General features: G+C 38.7%; 1 protein-coding gene across 1 annotated transcript in view; it reads left to right on the top strand.

Annotated features, from left to right (window-relative positions):
- Nucleotides 1-19,124, top strand: part of fer1l6 (fer-1 like family member 6) — a 38,581-nt gene extending 19,457 nt beyond the window's left edge. Inside the window, exons 16-46 of the mRNA XM_086144688.1 lie at nucleotides 175-295; nucleotides 1,754-1,854; nucleotides 1,951-2,053; nucleotides 3,146-3,265; nucleotides 3,375-3,527; nucleotides 3,691-3,862; nucleotides 3,962-4,086; nucleotides 5,841-5,975; nucleotides 6,062-6,211; nucleotides 6,286-6,393; nucleotides 7,148-7,210; nucleotides 7,729-7,827; nucleotides 7,970-8,183; nucleotides 8,899-9,035; nucleotides 9,109-9,228; nucleotides 9,310-9,349; nucleotides 9,543-9,587; nucleotides 10,394-10,467; nucleotides 10,910-11,038; nucleotides 13,388-13,528; nucleotides 13,617-13,744; nucleotides 13,819-13,989; nucleotides 14,482-14,636; nucleotides 15,653-15,795; nucleotides 15,889-15,977; nucleotides 16,044-16,142; nucleotides 16,247-16,367; nucleotides 16,444-16,564; nucleotides 16,642-16,799; nucleotides 17,904-18,004; nucleotides 18,907-19,124. Of these exons, the coding sequence (XP_086000814.1) occupies nucleotides 175-295; nucleotides 1,754-1,854; nucleotides 1,951-2,053; nucleotides 3,146-3,265; nucleotides 3,375-3,527; nucleotides 3,691-3,862; nucleotides 3,962-4,086; nucleotides 5,841-5,975; nucleotides 6,062-6,211; nucleotides 6,286-6,393; nucleotides 7,148-7,210; nucleotides 7,729-7,827; nucleotides 7,970-8,183; nucleotides 8,899-9,035; nucleotides 9,109-9,228; nucleotides 9,310-9,349; nucleotides 9,543-9,587; nucleotides 10,394-10,467; nucleotides 10,910-11,038; nucleotides 13,388-13,528; nucleotides 13,617-13,744; nucleotides 13,819-13,989; nucleotides 14,482-14,636; nucleotides 15,653-15,795; nucleotides 15,889-15,977; nucleotides 16,044-16,142; nucleotides 16,247-16,367; nucleotides 16,444-16,564; nucleotides 16,642-16,799; nucleotides 17,904-18,004; nucleotides 18,907-19,087 (3,817 nt within the window). The 3' untranslated portion in view covers nucleotides 19,088-19,124. The remainder of the gene's footprint in view (nucleotides 1-174; nucleotides 296-1,753; nucleotides 1,855-1,950; nucleotides 2,054-3,145; nucleotides 3,266-3,374; nucleotides 3,528-3,690; nucleotides 3,863-3,961; nucleotides 4,087-5,840; nucleotides 5,976-6,061; nucleotides 6,212-6,285; nucleotides 6,394-7,147; nucleotides 7,211-7,728; nucleotides 7,828-7,969; nucleotides 8,184-8,898; nucleotides 9,036-9,108; nucleotides 9,229-9,309; nucleotides 9,350-9,542; nucleotides 9,588-10,393; nucleotides 10,468-10,909; nucleotides 11,039-13,387; nucleotides 13,529-13,616; nucleotides 13,745-13,818; nucleotides 13,990-14,481; nucleotides 14,637-15,652; nucleotides 15,796-15,888; nucleotides 15,978-16,043; nucleotides 16,143-16,246; nucleotides 16,368-16,443; nucleotides 16,565-16,641; nucleotides 16,800-17,903; nucleotides 18,005-18,906) is intronic.
- Nucleotides 19,125-19,572: the final 448 nt, after the last annotated feature.

Below are 19,572 nucleotides of genomic sequence, written 5' to 3'. Positions count from 1 at the left end.
AGTTACCCTTCTACCGTAGCATTACAGTAGATGTATCACCAACTCATGTATCAAAATAATACCATCAGTGTCTCAGTGGGATTTTATTTCCCAAGTATCTCAAAAATTGCTGGTGGATAAATGCATCTATATTGTTCTACTAACCTTTTAAAAAATATATATGTGTGTATTTAGGCACTATATGTATTTGCCCCTGAAGAAACAGAAGCCATGCATTAAGGTGCTGAGTGACTGGGAGGACAGAAAATACCGACTCCACATCTCTAACATGCTGGAGAACATTGCTGCTTTATTTGTATGCATGCCGGCACACACACACACACACACACACACATGCACACACACACTATTTGCCTGCTGACCATGTTAAAGTAACACCATTATTATTGTGACCCTCCTTATCAAGAGTGACTTGAAACTTTCCATTTCATTACACAGTGGTCGGTTTGCAAGAAAGGCATTGTTGAATTGAAACCTATCTCACATACACTCACCGTACACTTTATTAGGTACACCATGCCAGTAACGGGTTGGACCCCCTTTTGCCTTCAGAACTGCCTCAGTTCTTCGTGGCATAGATTCAACAAGGTGCTGGAAGCGTTCCTCAGAGCGTTTGGTCCATATTGACATGATGGCATAACACAGTTGGCGCAGATTTGTCGGCTGCACATCCATGATGCGAATCTCCCGTTCCACCACATCCCAAAGATGCTCCATTGGATTGAGATCTGGTGACTGTGGAGGCCATTTGAGTCCAGTGAACTCATTGTCATGTTCAAGAAACCGGTCTGAGATGATTCCAGCTTTATGACATGGCGCATTATCCTGCTGAAAGTAGCCATCAGAAGTTGGGTATATTGTGGTCATAAAGGGATGGGCATGGTCAGCAACAATACTCAGGTAGGCTGTGGCGTTGCAACGATGCTCAATTGGTGCCAAGGGGCCCAAAGAGTGCCAAGGAAATATTCCCCACACCATTACACCACCACCACCAGCATGAACCGTTGATACAAGGCAGGATGGATCCATGCTGTCATGTTGTTGACGCCAAATTCTGACCCTACCATCCGAATGTCGCAGCAGAAATCGAGACTCATCAGACCAGGCGACGTTTTTCCAAACCTCTATTGTCCAATTTCGATGAGCTCGAGCAAATTGTAGCCTCAGTTTCCTGTTCTTAGCTGAAAGGAGTGGCACCTGGCGTGGTCTTCTGCTGCTGTAGCCCATCTGCCTCAAAGTTGGACGTCCTGTGGGTTCAGAGATGCTCTTCTGCCTACCTTGGTTGTAACGGGTGGTTATTTGAGTCACTGCTGCCTTTCGATCAGCTGGAACCAGTCTGGCCATTCTCCTCTGACCTCTGGCATCAACAAGGCATTTCCGCCCACAGAACTGCCGCTCACTGGATAATTTTTCTTTTTCGGACCATTCTATGTAAACCCTAGATATGGTTGTGCGTGAAAATCCCAGTAGATCAGCAGTTTCTGAAATACTCAGACCAGCCCTTCTGGCACCAACAACCATGCCACGTTCAAAGTCACTCCAATCACCTTTCTTCCCCAGACTGATGCTCGGTTTGAACTGCAGGAGATTGTCTTGACCACGTCTACATGCCTAAATGCACTGAGTTGCCGCCGTGTGATTGGCTGATTAGAAATTAAGTGTTAACGAGCAGTTGGACAGGTGTACCTTACAAAGTGGCCGGTGAGTGTATATTTGTGTATCCAAATAAAGCCAATCAGTTCTTGTTTTGTAGGAGGAAGGTGTGGCCAGTGCAGAAGATCTTATCAAGAGGTCAGATCCAGAAGCAGAGAACACACTCAAGAGAGTACTCAGAGAGTTCTGTATGGATGCCAGGTATTCCAGAGCTCACAATCAGAGAATTTTATATAAGTGTATAAAACTGAAAAATCTGGTCACAGAGTTTAACAAAAGTATAACTACTCATTGCAGGGGTTTCATTTCAACAGCAGATGCAAAGTTAAAGGCAGAACTCAAGTCTAATCACCTGACGCAACTGGACAAGAAACGTCTCACAATGTGTAAACAAGAACTGGTGGGAGGATCACACACACATGCACACACACACTTCTGAGCAATCAAATACAATCAAAAATTTTATTAATGTAAGAACAAACTATAGTGTGGTTTAAAACTTCAATCATGGTTGAATTATGGTACGAACCTATAGTTTAATTGTATCTGTTTTGTTTTGTTTTGTTTTGTATTTTCCCTGTTTAGAAATCTAGTTTCTCACATAATTTAAATGAATTATTAATGTAACATTAATTACATGCAGTATGTATTTCAGTGGCGGGCCGTGCATTTCACACCCAGGCCTTCAATAGTGCTCCATTTATCAATCTACGCCTCAATAACTGTTTTACAGCTATGAAAACCATCTTATAATCCAGTACAAAGAGCCGATACTTCACAGAGATAACTTGTGTAGCCACAAAAAATGCTGCTGCTGAAGAAACAAACCTGCAGTGCACAAGTCTCCCTCTACTGCAGCTACAACTGCGACACATATAAACAATTTTTTTTTGTATCCACAAAACCTCGGGGGGTCGAGTAGGGTGATGAGCATCGGTTTTTCCGGGTCTTGTAATCTGGTCTGTGTCTGGAAAATAATATTGTCCAAAATCCTGCGATGGAGTTGGTGGTAGTACATGCAACGATCTTGCGCTTGACCTCTTTGTGCGCTGGGAACGCCTGCGATGCGTTCAGTGGCCTCATAGAGTTCCCTGTATCGGCCTCTCTTTCGCTCAACTGTGTCGCAAAACTCCTTTAACCAGACAAAACTACATCACGGGTTGACAAATTAGCTGTTATATCAACACAACTATATATGTGTTTGTGTAGCTCACCACAGATGCAGCCTGCTAGCTCTGGCTAGTGTACTCTCTGACTATCCAATCAAAGGGCGTGTGACACGCTGATGCTACCATAGCCTTCCAGAAGGCCTTGGTGTAGCAACTCAAACTGTGATTGGGCAGATTTCTTTGATTTGGACGACAAATAATGGCTGAAATTAATCATAATAAGTCTGTGAGTCAGATATTTTTTAGGCCAGCAGAGAAGGCTTTGCAGGCCCTAACAGCCCACCACTGATGTATTTGCATGTTTGCACATTTGCATGTTACAGGAGCTTATGATTGGAGATGCACAGGCTCTGGTAAGGAGGAAGGGAAATCTTGGTGGTGTAAAAGAAATGCTTCAGGAAGCAACAAAACTCTCACACAAACTACGGTTTCTAGTGGAGGAGGTACAAGTTTCACTTGTTTACAGTTATACATAATGATATATTGTAGGTGCATTTTAGGGATTTTATGTGTCTGATTAATGGTCTGTTTTTAATATATTTAACTCCACAGCCTCAACACACAGTCCCAGATGTTTTTGTTTGGTTGTTAAGTAACAACAAGCGTGTTGCTTACGCTCGGATTCAAGCCAGAGACCTGCTGTACTCCAGCAACCAGGAGGAACGAGGAACTCACTGTGGCAAGATAATAACTCTTTTCCTAAAGGTAAGCAAATATGAGCAGTGCCTTAACTAGTTCTCTCATAATTATTACCTCTCGTAGTTTTACTTGCACATTGAAAGTCATTATTATTAAGCGCCTGTGTAATGTACATTTTGGAGGACTTAGGGACTCGGTCATGTGTGTGTGTGTGTGTGTGTGTGTGTAGTCCCCTGGAAAGCGCGTTCCTGGGTTATCTGTCCAAGCCAAACTGGATGTGTACCTGTGGTTTGGAACCTGTTCAGATTCAAAGCAAATGCTTGAAAACCTGCCATCAGGATTTACTCCTTCAGCGTTGAGTGAAGACGCCAGCAGCTTCCCCACCCACTTGATCTGTTCAGGTGATCACTTTTCAATTACTTTGGGGGCTAATTCACCTGTAACATGCTGATACAGAATTATCTGTGGGAGATAATTCAAACTATCTTTTCTGTGTGCAGAGCAGAATCATTTCCAGCTGCGGTGCCACATGTATCAGGCTCGAGGTCTGATAGCTGCTGATAACACCGGTTTGTCCGACCCTTTTGCCAGAGTCACTTTCCTGTCACACAGCCTGACCACATGCGTAAGTAACACATTGTTTCTCTGAGATGCCTGCAATCTATGGTCTGTCCACTTCATGCAGTAATTTGTAGCTCATTTTTACTAAATGCAAATTAATGAATCTGTAAATTTTGTTTTGATTAATTTGAATAATTTGGTAGTCTATATATATACTGCTCAAAAAAAATAAAGGGAACACTTGAACAACACAATGTAACTCCAAGTCAATCACACTTGTGTGACATCATAGTGTCCACTCAGGAAGCAACACAGATTCATTTTGACTTGTTTTAAGGACATTACATCAAAGTTGGATCAGCCTGGAGTTTGTTTTTACACTTTAATTTTGAGTGTGATTCCTAATCCAGACCTCCATGGGTTGATACAATTGATTTATAAATTAATTAATAATTATTATTAATTATTGTTTTATTAATAATAATTATATTTTTTTATTAATTCAAATTATTTTTTAATTAATTTAATTATTATTAATTATTTAATATATTGTATATATATATATATGTATATAGTATATATTGTATATATAATATAATATATATATAAAATATAATACATTAATAATTTAATATATTAATATATAATATGGGATTAATAAAGTTGTTCTCATCTCATCATCTCATCTCATTTCCATTGATCATTTCTGTGTGATTTTGTTGTCAGCACATTCAACTGTGTAAAGAGCAAAGTATTTCATAAGAACATTTCATTTATTTAGATCTAGGATGTGTTTTTTAAGTGTTCCCTTTATTTTTTTGAGCAGTGTACATATTTGGCTAGACAGTAACAACAACAATTGAACAAGTCACATCAGATACATAAAAAAAAGGCAAAGTCAATCTTAAAAGAGAAAATATACACTGATAGTTATTGAACATTAAATACCTGAAAGTAATGCAGTGAAAAAAGTCCCCTCTGCATTAATTTGAAATCCAGAGCCCATGACCCTTTGAAGACCTCTTTGGAGAAACCTAACAACAACAAAATGGAAGTTCTCCTTGAGGACAAATTTCATAATTCCTCTACAACATTGACAACTCCTCCATCCTTTCTTCCGCTGAGGTCAAGAGTCGATTTGTCAGATAGCATATTTTCTTTCCAGTCATAAATGAATAATATCTCTCGGTACGCATTATCAATAGACCCTGCCCCTTCCGTTTGGATGTACATCATTTTAAAGACCAAATAAAACATCAATATTGCAGAAAAAAATGACTCCAGAGAAGAAAGATACGTATGTCAATAGTACAATACAGTTGCTTCCTGCTGTTGAAACATTTTTAAGACATTCATTCATTCATGAATTTACAGTTTCAAATATAAAAAAAGAAGGCTTTTGGATATTCATTTTAGAAAATGCATCGTTAGTATAAGATCATCAGATCTTATAAATAATATCATGTCGATTGTTTTCTGATTTGACCCATTTTTTTATCTTTTTCCCTTGTTGTGTTTCCATCCTTGACTTGCTAACTATTGTAAACTATACTGTGCAATATTTCATCTCATAACAGCTACACTACAATTTTCCCTTCTATCATACTATTGTGCACTCCTTACCTCACTTGTTTACTAAGACACTTTATAGTTTCACTGAGACACTTTATAGTTTATTGTTTATTTTTATTTCTAATTCTGCCTTTTCTTTTTATTATTTATTACTGTTATATTTTCTGTAACTCTGGGACAACAATTTCCTTCGGGATTAATAAAGTTGTTCTTATTATTCTCATTCTTATTGTTTCCTACTACCAGGTGATCAGTCAGACACTCAGTCCAACGTGGAATCAGTGTTTGTCAATGTCCGGCCTCTTGCTGACTGGGGATCTGCTTTACGTCCTGAAAGAACCGCCGCGCATCATCATCGAGGTTTACGACAGTGATGCTCTGGTACGGACGTGAACCTCTACATTCCCAAGTTTTGTTGCATCCAGTCTCTGAAAAAGACAATTTCTGGCATCTTACTGTGCGACCAGGGTAAAGCTGAGTATTTAGGTGCCACAGTAGCGGCGCCTGAGGTCCGGCTGATCTCCGATCCATACACACCCCCTTCTTTGAAGTACAGCCCTATACACTGCGGCAGCCTGTCAGGAGGAGATCTGCTGGCTGGTTTTGAACTGGTGCAGGTAGATCATAAATTTGCCTTTGTCAAAGTCCAGCAGGAGGCATCAACAATAACGCTTATTGGGTAAATGTGTAGATGCCATTGTCTGGGGAGCAGAATTTGCCACCCTTAGAGGAACGGGAGGAGGGAATTTTTGAGGTTCCTGTCAGCATCAGGCCTGTTCTCAGCACCTACAGGCTCGAGGTAAGCAAAAGACCTACTAACATGGAGATCCATCTCCTCCATGGGGCTGATTGTTATTGGTGTTTTCGTTGAAGCCTAAAGTGGCAAATACTTGTAACAATTAATTGATAATATTTAGAATTTATATTAAATGCACATTAGTGATGTTATTAGAATTACCAAGCTGTCACTCTTTCCCTACTTAAAAGTGCACTTTCAAGAGCGATTTTTAGATTTAGGATCACTTTAGGGATCAAAGTTACCTTACCTCAAAATATACCGGTTACAGTGACGATGATTAGGTTTGAATAAACTCAGAATGGAGCGTTCCAATAACTAAAAGCCAAATGGAAAAAAATGATCCCGTGCACATTTTTTTTTTTTTTTAATTGCAATGAGAACTGATAGGCAAGTTGTACAAAATGTGCAAAGCATTGGCATAGGAGAGTTGTGATTTTGATTATATTTTAACAAGGGGGAAATAAATAATTTAGTATAAGAATTTATTTTCCCCTATTTTGCCTTTCATTTATCTAATCTTTTTTTCACTTTATTTCTATCTTTTTAAATTTCTTGATATAATTTCCAATTCTGAGATGGGAAATATGCATCTGAATGTTTGTAAGAATTGGAGATTTTACTGTACCTGCAGATCTTCTGGACCTCCACCAATTTAGAAAAAAGAATTGCAAACTATCATAAGATTACACTGTAAATTGCATATTATATGTTGTGACGACAATTTGTGTGTTTTTTTTATTTGCCTCTCCACCAGGTTCTGTTCTGGGGTCTGAGGGAGCTGAAGAAGGTCCAGTTGCTATCAGTTGATCGTCCACAGGTAAACAGGCTGCCTCCCATTCAGGGTCATTTAGTGAGCTTGAGTAAATTAGAATCAATAAAAAAATATTTGTGAAGTTGACGGCGTTACTTTCACTGGGGTTACTTTCTCTGACAAACACACAATCATAATACAGGAGTGTGTTTGTTCCACTGCGGCTTGGAAAGGTACAACAGAACATCACGTGCTGCTGAAAATCTTGTCAAAAGTCTGGCAAACACAGCTTTCTCAACAAAAAATAATAATTTTTAAAATAAATAAACAACAAAAGTTGGTTGCCAGAGCAAATAAAAATGAGGATATATTTCAAAATCTAAATCATTGTATTATTGCTGCTGCCATGCGTATATCTTTATGTATATTTGGAAGAATGGTTGGTAGCCTGTGACTGTTGAGACTTTACTTAAACTACTTCTTAATCCGAACAAACACCGCATTGTAAGACAAGACAAAAAAAAAAAAAGATTCGTGTGGTGGAAACAAAAAAGGAAGCTGAAATTCCATTGATGTGACTTTAGGTCCTCATCGAGTGTGCGGGGAAAACACTGCGTTCCTCTGTCATCCAAAAGTTTAAGTCCAACCCAAACTTCACCACATTGGTTGACGCCATTGAGCTGGTAAGATGTAATTCTGTTATATATTTATCTGCAATACCATTAAGGCCTTATGTCTTTTGGTGGGTTCAAGGGGTCTTGTTGGTCAAACAGAAGCAGCTGTTTTATTTACAAGAGATAACGGTTCTCTTCTATATTCCTGCAGGAGTTACCAGAGAATGAAAACCTTCATCCACCTCTCAGCATAACTGTCGTCGATTGGCGAGCCTTCGGACGCAGCACGTTGGTTGGGAATCACATCATCAACAACCTGAATGCCTTCAAATACATTCCACCTCCAATCCAACTTCCTCATGTACAGACAAGCACCCCATCTGAAGACATACAAAAACCTGTGCCCGCACCACAGAGAGCTGAAGGTAATACGTTGAATTTAATATAGATGTGATCCCAGACAGTGAATGATATTACATTACATTGCATTGCATTTGGCAGACGCTTTTATCCAAAGTGACTTACAATAGAGAATGATAGCGCTATGACTGACTTGTCCAGATTAAAACATGCCTCTTGCCCAATGTCAGCAGGGACTGGGTTTGGACTAAGAAAAAACAAAAACAACAAACAAAAGCTTTTGTCCAATAACGATTGGTGATACTCGCATGGGAAAAATAAATTGTAGCTAAATGATAACTCATAATTTTTAATTTCTGAAGCATTTCGGTATGCATCATTACATTTTTTTACATTGCATTTGGCAGACGCTTTTATCCAAAGCGACTTACAATAGAGGACATAGGGACTGCAAATACACTTGCAAATACACGATGCACAGGAAATATATAGAACAGTAAGTTTGGGTTAGTGAGTTTGTTTTTTTTTTTTTTTAATGGACAGAGACACACAAACGTACACACACACACACACACACACACACTGCATAGCCTAACTTGCTCCCAACCTGATCTGGGGCATCAGCGCAGTAAAAAGTGCTGAAAGAGAAACGTTTTTACCCATTTTTATCATGGTCTGTATGACCATCATCTGCAGATGCAATTCATTAAACTGCTCAGCAAATTTCAAATAATGGCATCTGCTGATCCTCTAATAAGAATTGGTCTCCAACTTGTACAGCAGGATTGCCCTGGGATGCAGGAGAGTCAAGTTCATGTGTTGCATCGACAAATAAGGATGTCCTTATAATAGTTGAGGAGGAGCATCCAAAAGAAAAAGCCCCATACTCAAGAAAAACAAGAAATCTGAAGAAAGGGGTGAGCATATTATAATTATAATACATTGGTCCTTTTTTTGTGTGAATAATTTACATATATGCACAAATTCCAGGACAGCAAAGCAAAGAGCAGCCGTCGTTCCACCAAAAGGAGACGACGAACCATCGCTGATGAATCAGCGGAGAGTGTGATTGATTGGTGGTCCAAATACTACGCATCAGCAGAGAAACAGGTTCATGCCAGTTAGTGATGAAAACAGGACTGCAAAAAACAACAGTGTAAGTAAAATGCATTTTGCCTGTGTTTGTTCCAGACTAAACAGAAAGATGGCTTCTCTGAAGTGTTTCAAAAAGGTAAGCACGGACAGAATTGCCATAAACTTCTTACGACCCAGTCGGGTCACATCCAACCCATAGCAGTTACTTCATTACCTCACACTGCAAGTTGCAAAACAACCACTCTACATTATATCCATAGAGCTAGAATTATTAAAATCGCAATTTAATAAACATACGCTCCTTACAACGCACGACGTGTATATTGCAGCCTCACCGTTCCACGGCTTGCTCAGCGACAGAATAGACTCCTTGGGTAAGGATACGCTTAAATTTTACTGCACACAACTCGCTATGGCTGTGAAGAAGGAACGGGACGACTCCTATTTTCTTTGCAATGTTATTTAAGTGCTTAACCTGCCTGCACTTCTTCTGCTACCCTGCCGTTCCTGCTCTCTGTCAGCAGTGGATTCAGTGCTGGTTGCAACTTTGATGCATTTGTTCTATTATCACCTCATTTCATTTGCTGCAGTCAAATGTCAAAGTTTGCATGAGCAGGGAAAACTACATTATTCATCATGCCTCATCATGAATGTGCACGCACAGATACACACACACGCACACTTAAACATATGATAAGATGCTATTTTTCCAAATGATTTCTTATTAAGTTTACGGAGAATTCCTCCCACAATTTAAGGTTATTTCTTGCTTTTTTTTTTAGACAATTTGCATTTTTTTCTTTGATTGTGACACTCATGAAACAATTGGTTTGATAAGCATTAAAAACAGGCATTAGAAACAGGAAAAGCACTGAATTGATAAAGGAATAGGATATCAAATCGACTTGTGAAGTTCCTCAAATTTTTAACCAGAAGAACCTCCAAATTCTCCAATGGAATTTTCAAACCCATTATTTGCATCAAGTTCAACACGAAATGACTCATCTTTAAGAACTTAAGCAAATGTTACTTATATACATATGTTCTGAGGTTGTGGATGCATGTTTAATATTTTTTGGCATGTGATTTTAAAGAATTAACATTTATATATAATTAAGTTATAGTCATATTTTTTGTACCAGCTTTGAAGTGAGCATGTACAGTATGACTTTGATCTCAGATGGAGACAAGGACAAACAGAAAGGAAAAGGAAAGCAAGTCTCACCGCCAACTTGTAAACTCGCCACACTGCAAGTATGTGATATTCATCAAGAGGTCGATTTGGCTTCTTCTTTTTTTTTTTTTTTTTTTTTTTTTTTTTTTACATACAAGACTTTGCTCTTGCCTGAAAATGTTCCTGTTATCACAAACTTGACAACGGGTTACAAAATCTGCTTGATCGGCTCAATTCCAACGCTCCCCAAAGCCTGCCAAGGTGTTGTTTATCCATGTTCATCCATGATGGGTCAAATGCAAAAACATTAATTTCCTGACAGGGACTAATAAAGTAAAAAAAAAAAACATGAATTGATACATGCCTCCGGTAGCAATCGTGGACATCTAGGTTCACATTATCTTCAGATGATTTTTTTTTTTTTTTTTTTGTTACTATTTCAAATAGATGATCTGAAAATAAAAAATTAAAATAAAATGCAAATAAAATGAATTGGTGCTGCCGCTCTCCTGCCGTTTAAAGCTGTACGATAAGGAGCTGGAGGCAGAGTTTGGGCATTTTGACGACTGGGTGAACACGTTCGAGCTGTTCAGAGGGAAAGCCAGCGAGGAGGAAGGAGCGGCCGAGGAGAGGTTCGTTGGCAAATTCAAGGTGAGGAAATTGGATTTTGCATTTGATTTGATAGAACTTTATTGAGTTGGGGCTCCAACTTTGTGGTTAAGACTTTAAAACAGTTAAGACAATTTATATGTCATTGTATTTCTTATTCTTCCTCCTTCCTACTGTTATCTATTACTGTTATGTTTTTGCTTGAAACTCTGGCACAACAATTTCCTTCGGGATAAATAAAGTTGTTCTCATTCTCAAAAAAAAGTTAAATTTGGAGAGTTGAAGATATTATCTCTATTTGACTGAGCTAGATGTTTTGTTTTTGTTTTCTTTATTTTTCGCTTGCTAGTGAGGTAATAAGTGACCTATAAAGAATACTGTATAATGTGTATCTTGTCATGAGGTTTTGTAAGAATGTGTGTGACTCTGTCAAGGAACCTGTTCTAATAAATGTTCAAAAAAAAAAAAAGAAAAGAAAAATATAGTAATAAACTTTAAGATTAAATGAGACTTATAAGAAAGGGATTTTTAAACCATTTACACATGTGCATATAAAATCTAAATTGAATCCCTGCCTACACTCTACAAACTAAAGAGTGCTATTAACTGTGTAAGGAAGAAAGTAAAAAAAAAAACAAAAAAAAAAACCAGCAGTTAAATTTGGAGAGTTGAAGATATTATCTCTATTTGACTGAGCTAGATGTTTTTTTTTTCTATTTTTTTTTTTTTTTTCGCTTGCTAGTGAGGAAATAAGTGACCTATAAAGAATATTGTATAATGTGTATCTTGTCATGAGGTTTTGTAAGAATGTGTGTGACTCTGTCAAGGAACCTGTCCTAATAAATTAAAAAAAAAACAACAAAAAAAAAAAAACAGCAGTTAAGCACAGTACAGTAATAACCGGACAGAAAACAGATATGAAACCGATCAAAGATGAAATCAAGTATTAAATGTAAAGTATGGGGAAGAATAAATAAGTAGATAGAAAAACTAAAACATATAAACAGAAAAAAATGATTTATTACATTACATTACATTGCATTTGGCAGACGCTTTTATCCAAAGCGACTTACAATAGAGGACATAGGGACTGCAAATCTTCTTCTTCTTCTTCTTCTTTCGGCTTTTCCCGTCAGGGGTCGCCACAGCGAGTCAACTTTCTCCATCTAACCCTATTCTCTGTATCTTCCTCTCTCACTCCAACTACCTTCATATCCTCTCTCACTACGTCCATAAATCTTCTCTTTGGTCTTCCTCGAGACCTCTTGCCTGGCAGCTCCAATTCCAGCATCCGTCTACCAATATATTCACTATCTCTTCTCTGTACATGACCGAACAATCTCAGTCTGGCATCTCTGACCTTCTCTCCAAAACATCGAACATGTGCCGTCCCTCTGATAGACTCATTCCTGATCCTATCCATCCTGGTCACTCCCAAAGAGAACCTCAACATCTTCATCTCTGCAACCTCTAGTTCTGCCTGCTGTCTTTTGGTCATTGGAACAGTTTCTAGTCCATACATCATCGCTGGTCTCACCACTGTCTTGTACACCTTTCCTTTTATTCTGGCCGATAGTCTTCTATCACATAGTACCCCTGACACTTTTCTCCACCCATTCCAACCTGCTTGGACCCGTCTCTTCACCTCTTTTCCGCACTCTCCGTTGCTCTGGACTGTTGACCCTAAGTACCTGAAATCCTCCAGCTTCTTGATCTCCACTCCCTGTAGCCTCACCGCTCCACCCGAGCTCCTCTCGTTCACACACATATATTCTGTCTTGCTGCGACTACCTTTCATTCCTCTCCTTTCCAGAGCATACCTCCACCTCTCTAGATTTTCCTCTACCTGTTGTCTGCTCTCACTACAGATCACAATGTCATCCGCAAACATCATGGTCCATGGGGATTCCTGTCTAACCTCATCTGTCAGCCTATCCATCACCATTGCGAACAAGAAGGGGCTCAGAGCTGATCCCTGATGGAGTCCCACCTCCACCTTGAACTTCTCTGTTACCCCTACAGCATACCGTACCAGTGTCTCACAGCTAGCATACATGTCCTGCACCAGTCTAACATAGGGACTGCAAATACACTTGCAAATACACGATGCACAGGAAATATACCAAACAGTAAGCTTGGGTTAGTGAGGGTTTTTTTTTTTTTTTTTTTTTTTTGGACAGAGACACACAAACGTGCACACACACACACACTGCATAGCCTAACTTGCTGCCAACCTGATCTGGGGCATCAGCGCAGTAAATTACCCTTTGCACATCACGGGACATCACAACATTTCAATGCTACCCCCTCCAGAGGAGCTACATCGCTGCGCAACGGGGAAACACTCACATAGCCGAACTCCATCTCACCTTGTCGGTTCTCTCTGCGCAGGGGCGTTTTTGTTTGTATAAGGTGGCAGCTGAGGATGACAATGCTTTTGAGGAAACTGAAGACACTGCACACTTTCGAGTTAACAGAGGTATCCCTCCGAACGGCCCAGTTCAAGTCCTTATCCGGGTGTACATAGTCTCTGTGAGTTTTCCTTCACCTTCTTTTAAATCCCAAAATATGACATGAAAAAATATCATTCTTACCATTATTTGATATTCTGTCACTCAAGGCGTCTAACCTGCATCCTGCTGACCCGGATGGGAAAGCGGATCCTTACATAATTGTTCGATTTGGCAAGAATGAAATCAAAGACAGAGACAACTACATCCCGAAACAGCTGAATCCTATATTTGGAAGGTAAATAAGTTTTCAGTGCTTTACATTCAAGAAAAACCACACGAGAGTTTCCACTTTCTCTGTTACTTCACCAGGTCTTTTGAGATACAGGCAACGTTTCCCCAGGAGTCGGTGCTCTCGGTGCTGATCTATGATTACGACCTGGTGGGAGGAGACGACCTGATAGGGGAGACTCAGATCGACTTGGAGAATAGATTCTTCAGCCGACACAGAGCGACCTGTGGACTCCCGAATGAGTACAGCCTGTGAGTGTTTTATGCTATTTTATGCCCACACACACACAATTGACGATTGGCTCACATATATACACCGCTCGAAAAAATAAAGGGAACACTTACAAAACACATCCTAGATCTAAATGAATGAAATATTCTTATGAAATACTTTGCTCTTTACACAGTTGAATGTGCTGACAACAAAATCACACAAAAACGATCAATGGAAATCAATTGTATCAACCCATGGAGGTCTGGATGAGGAATCACACTCAAAATTAAAGTGTAAAAACAAACTCCGGGTTGATCCAACTTTGATGTAATGTCCTTAAAACAAGTCAAAGTGAATCTGTGTTGCTTCCTGAGTGGACACTATGATTTCACACAAGTGTGATGGACTTGGAGTTACATTGTGTTGTTCAAGTGTTCCCTTTATATTTTTGGAGCAGTATAGTACGACAGGACACCTGGGATGTCTCTCATCTCATAAGTGAGTCACTCCTGGTTGTTTGTGTCCAATAGCGAGGGTTATAATACCTGGAGGGACTCGATGAAGCCAACAGAGCTGCTTGCAAAATTGTGCAGAGACAATGGGTTGGATGGTCCTCACTGCAGGCCGGGACGCATCACTGTGGCTGGAAAAGTCTTCACCGGCAAAACACTTTTCACACATGAAGGTAAACAATGCGCATTAATACATGAAGTAACATAACTAGTGATCCTCACTGGTATTATGGAATTCAAAATCCTTATGAATATGGTTTGATATCAACACTTAACACATCTTGGCTGGATTTTGATAGATTTTATAGCAGTTCTGTTCTGTTTTTATCTGTGTGTTGTGAAGGTCAGTGTCTGTTGATGTATGTTCATTTGAAAATTTGTGTATACGATGTCTTAAAGCCGGAGATTTTTGCGCATATTTATTTATTTACTAGTTTTAAACCTTGATTGACCTTGATCAGGGGTCGGCAACCCGTAACACCCAAAGAGCCATTCAGACTCGGTTTCCTCGGAAAAGAAAACACTGGGAGCCGCAATTGCTTTTTGACATCTAAAATAAAGGTACCATTGTATATATTGCTTTTTATTACCTTTACACTTTGTATAAACAAGTGTGTAGTGTGTTGCTTCTGATATTCACAAAGTATTACGGAGAAAATAAGGTTTTATTTATGTAATGAAGTCATTTTGAGCTTTGGGCTTTCAGTGTGTTTAGCGGAGCCTTGACCCGAATTTTAAAAATATATCCGGAAAAAATCACTGTGTCAGTAAACAACAGAAAATATATATTTGCAAAATATCTTCATAAATATTTATTTTACCCGGTTTATGGGAATCTGCAAATTCTGCAAATCGGGACTTTACCGGCTGGCGGGTATACCGGCTTCCGCCAGTGTGACGTTATTTTGAGCGGCGAAAAATGAAAAATATCATTTTATTTAATATTTCAAGATCACAATAATCTTCCAACTTAGACCTAAAAGTTAAAAAAAGGAATTAACACAAATGAAATATTCTTCAATTAAATATTTATAATTAAATGTTGCCGACCCCTGACCTTGATCATTCCAACAGAACGTGGCACAGAAAGATCAGGGATAGATGATTTCGAGGTTGAATAAAGTGGTCGTTACAGTTTGTGTGTGTTTGTGTGAGTGTGTGAATACTGTATACCATCCAAATCTCACAGAAGAAGCAGTTGAGTCCTATGAGGACCTTTCTCTGAAGATCCTGCATCGCTGGGCTGAGATCCCAGGAGTAGGATGCAAATTGGTGCCAGAACACATCGAGACAAGAACCCTGTTCAACAAGGCCCGGCCCGGGATGGACCAGGTAGAACCGGACGCTTAAACAATTTTTTGAATCCTGTATTGACATCCCATAACCATTAAGCTACCTTTTGTTGTTTTTTTTTCGAGTGTATAGGGTCAAGTCCAGATGTGGGTGGATATGTTTCCCATGGATTTGCCTCATCCTGGACCTTCGGTCGATATTTCTCCTCGAAAGCCCAAAGGGTGAGAGAGTTTTGTACAACAGCATCTAAAGATGCAAAAAGTTGCAAATGATATGTTATTGTTCAGGTATGAGCTGCGCATAATCATCTGGAACACAGAGGACGTTGTTCTGGAGGATACAAACTTTTTGACCGGCCAGCAGTCCAGTGATATTTATATCAAGGGGTACGTTTTTTTTCTCTCTATGGTAACAGTTTTGTCTCCATTTGCAAATATCGGAGTATAACAATTAACACAATGTAAAACTTTCTTTTTCTCCACGACTGTAGTTGGCTGAAAGGTTTAGAGGATAACCGGCAGGAGACTGACGTCCACTATAACTCTCTGACCGGGGAAGGGAACTTTAACTGGCGATTTGTCTTTAGCTTCAACTACATGCCTGCTGAGAAGGTACAGATGGTGGATTCCACCTCATTTTTGGAGAGAGCATGATTTTATACACATGCCGTCTTTTTTCATTTCAAAGGTGATAGTGGTGAGGAAAAGAGAGAGCATTTTCTCATTGGATAAAACCGAGCAGAAGCTTCCAGCGATCCTCATCCTGCAGATCTGGGACTTTGAGACGCTATCATCCGATGACTTCCTGGGTGTGTGTGAGACAGTTTTGTACCCGTCTATTTATCTTCGTTCGAGTGTTAACCTGAATGAATGTACGCGTGCGCAGGCACGGTGGAGTTGGACCTGCACGGCTTTCCTCGGGGAACCAAAACTGCCAAATCTTGTAAGATGGATATATTCGAGGATGGGACAGAGAAAATATCCATCTTTCAGCAAAAGAGATCAAGAGGCTGGTGGCCTGTCAGCAAGTCTGGAGAGTTGACAGTATGACTGCTTGCACACACACACACACACACACAGACACACACTATCACAATCTGCTGGTCAGAACCACAGCTGTTGAAAACAGGGAATATGTATTAACTACTTAACCAGTAACCAAAATGTCGCTTCAACCCAAAACCTTGATGACTCTGAAAGTGGAATACACTGTTTTACATGACATGACAACATGTGCATTTATTGTGCATGTGCCACATGAAGGGTAAACCACCATAGCTTTGGGAAAATCACTTTCTGATGTTTCCCAATAGATGGACAATTTTTTTTTGTCAAACAGTGGGAGAACGCTGTTATTTTATGATATATTTTCAGCTCTGTGCTGTAAAGTTTAACACTGCTCTACTAAAGGTTTGCACAAGAAACAACTATTGTAAACTTCATAACACCCTGAAAAAAAATCCACAGATCTTTTCACAATTTTAGTGGGGATTATTTCTTTCACAGGGGAAAGATATCAAGTTTATCCATTTAGCACCTTTACCATAATACATATGCGGTTTAATGTCGGCATTTCTGCCCCACTCTGTCATTCATTGGTAAGAGATTTTAACTGTCCATGTTTGCTTAGCAGCCCCTGATCCCCCTGCTAAGGGCTAAGATTAATATATATATATATATATATATGTATATATACTGCTCCAAAAAATAAAGGGAACACTTGAACAACACAATGTAACTCCAAATCATAGTGTCCACTCAGGAAGCAACACAGATTCATTTTCACTTGTTTTAAGGACATTACATCGAAGTTGGATCAGCCTGGAGTTTGTTTTTACACTTTAATTTGGAGTGTGATTCCTAATCCAGACCTCCATGGGTTGATACATTTGATTTCCATTGATCATTTTTGTGTGATTTTGTTGTCAGCACATTCAACTGTGTAAAGAGCAAAGTATTTCATAAGAATATTTCATTCATTTAGATATAGGATGTGTTTTTTATGTGTTCCCTTCATTTTTTTGTGCAGTGTATATATATATATATATATATTTAAATAGTAAGTTAATAATAACAAATAGAACTTGCACAACTTTATCCACGTACACTGTCAAACATTGTTGCATGTGCATCAAATGAACTTCTCAGGGGAAAGTAGAAGCTGAGTTCCACCTGCTGTCAGCAGAAGAAGCAGAGAAAAGTCCCGCTGGTCGAGCCCGGAATGAGCCGGAGCCACTGCCTAAACCAAAGTAAGTGCAGCCAAAAATGCTGAGCTTTATAATCTTTATTATCATTTATAATAAACATTAATTCATATAAATCCATTTAATGTTTTGTCATTGGAAGAAAGGGCAAATTTTATGAATTCAGTCATTTGGCAGACACTTTTATCCAAAGCAACTTACAGTGAAGATGCCAGGGATTGAACCTGGATCATATACATGCAAAGCATGCGCTCGACCACTGAGCTACACGTTATGAATTATTTCCGCAAAACACTTTATCATTGATAAACAATACAGAATGGACAGGAAAAACATCTGTGGATTTTAAAATGGACACAATGTTGAGTGACTACATATTATCTAGTAGCCATTGTCATATTTCATTGGTCACACATGCACAGGATGTTTCTCCTACAAATATTGTAGGAGATTAAAAATTAAAAATTAAAATTTTAATTTTAAATTTAATTAAAAAAAAATTAAAATTAAAAATTAAAAGATTCCCTTAAAGGGAATCTTTTAACATCACACAGGACCTAAGTCATTTATTGTGCAGTTTTGAGGTCTCCTGTTTATACAGTATCAGTAGAAATACAATAACAATAAGACTATAAATGTCTTTCAGTTGTTTTTTGTAGTAGACATGGATGTCCTCATTGGGGGATAATAAGTGTAAAAACAACACGTTTAAATGATACAAGCTGATGCATTTTATCTATAGGATAAACTGATTTTTTTAGACACCATTGTTGCTTTTATTGCTACAACCTAAATATAAAATTTTACTATAATTTTTTTTTTAAGATAAGAATATCAGGACCCCATGTAAATTTTATAGTTTTGATTGAAATGAGAAGAGCGTTTTCTCTAAATCAAGCCATTAAATCATAAAAAGCTGCTAAACCTCCTGCTCTGTTCCCCTGCAGTCGTCCGGACACTTCTTTTTCGTGGTTTGTCAACCCATTCAAGTGCTTCTTCCACCTTATATGGAGAAACTACAAGAAGTACATCATCATTGCACTGGTCCTCCTCATTCTGACGGTGTTCCTGATCCTGCTGTTCTACACATTGCCAGGCGCCATTTCCCAGAAGATCATTAATGGATGACACATTGAGATAAAGGAAATGTTTTCTAAGAAAAAAGGCCAAATGATGAGTAACCTCAAAGGTTCGTTAGTTGTACCTTTGTTAAGATAACCCATGATTTCAGGATTCTGATTTTTATTTGTTTTTTTGAAATATCCAGCTAAATGCCTTTAGCTGGCCAAATAAAAACTTAATTATCCACAAAAATCTTCATCAGAAAACGTCTCGGTTCTATTTTCATTGACCGCCTCTTCAGAATTTCCCTACGTCAATATACACTGCTCGAAAAAATAAAGGGAACACTTAAAAAAAACACATCCTAAATCTAAATGAATGAAATATTCTTCTGAAATACTTTGCTCTTTACACAGTTGAATGTGCTGACAACAAAATCACCCAAAAATGATCAATGGAAATCAATTGTATCAACCCATGGAGGTCTGGATTAGGAATCACACTCAAAATTAAAGTGTAAAAACAAACTCCAGGCTGATCCAACTTTGATG

The sequence above is a fragment of the Fistularia commersonii genome, chromosome 4 (assembly GCF_037954325.1).
Source record: "Fistularia commersonii isolate RoL2024-O1a breed Wild chromosome 4, RoL_Fcom_v1.0, whole genome shotgun sequence".
NCBI classification, from domain to species: domain Eukaryota; kingdom Metazoa; phylum Chordata; class Actinopteri; order Syngnathiformes; family Fistulariidae; genus Fistularia; species Fistularia commersonii.
Note: the sequence above shows the minus strand (reverse complement) of the source record. Positions and strands in the feature narration are given on the sequence as shown.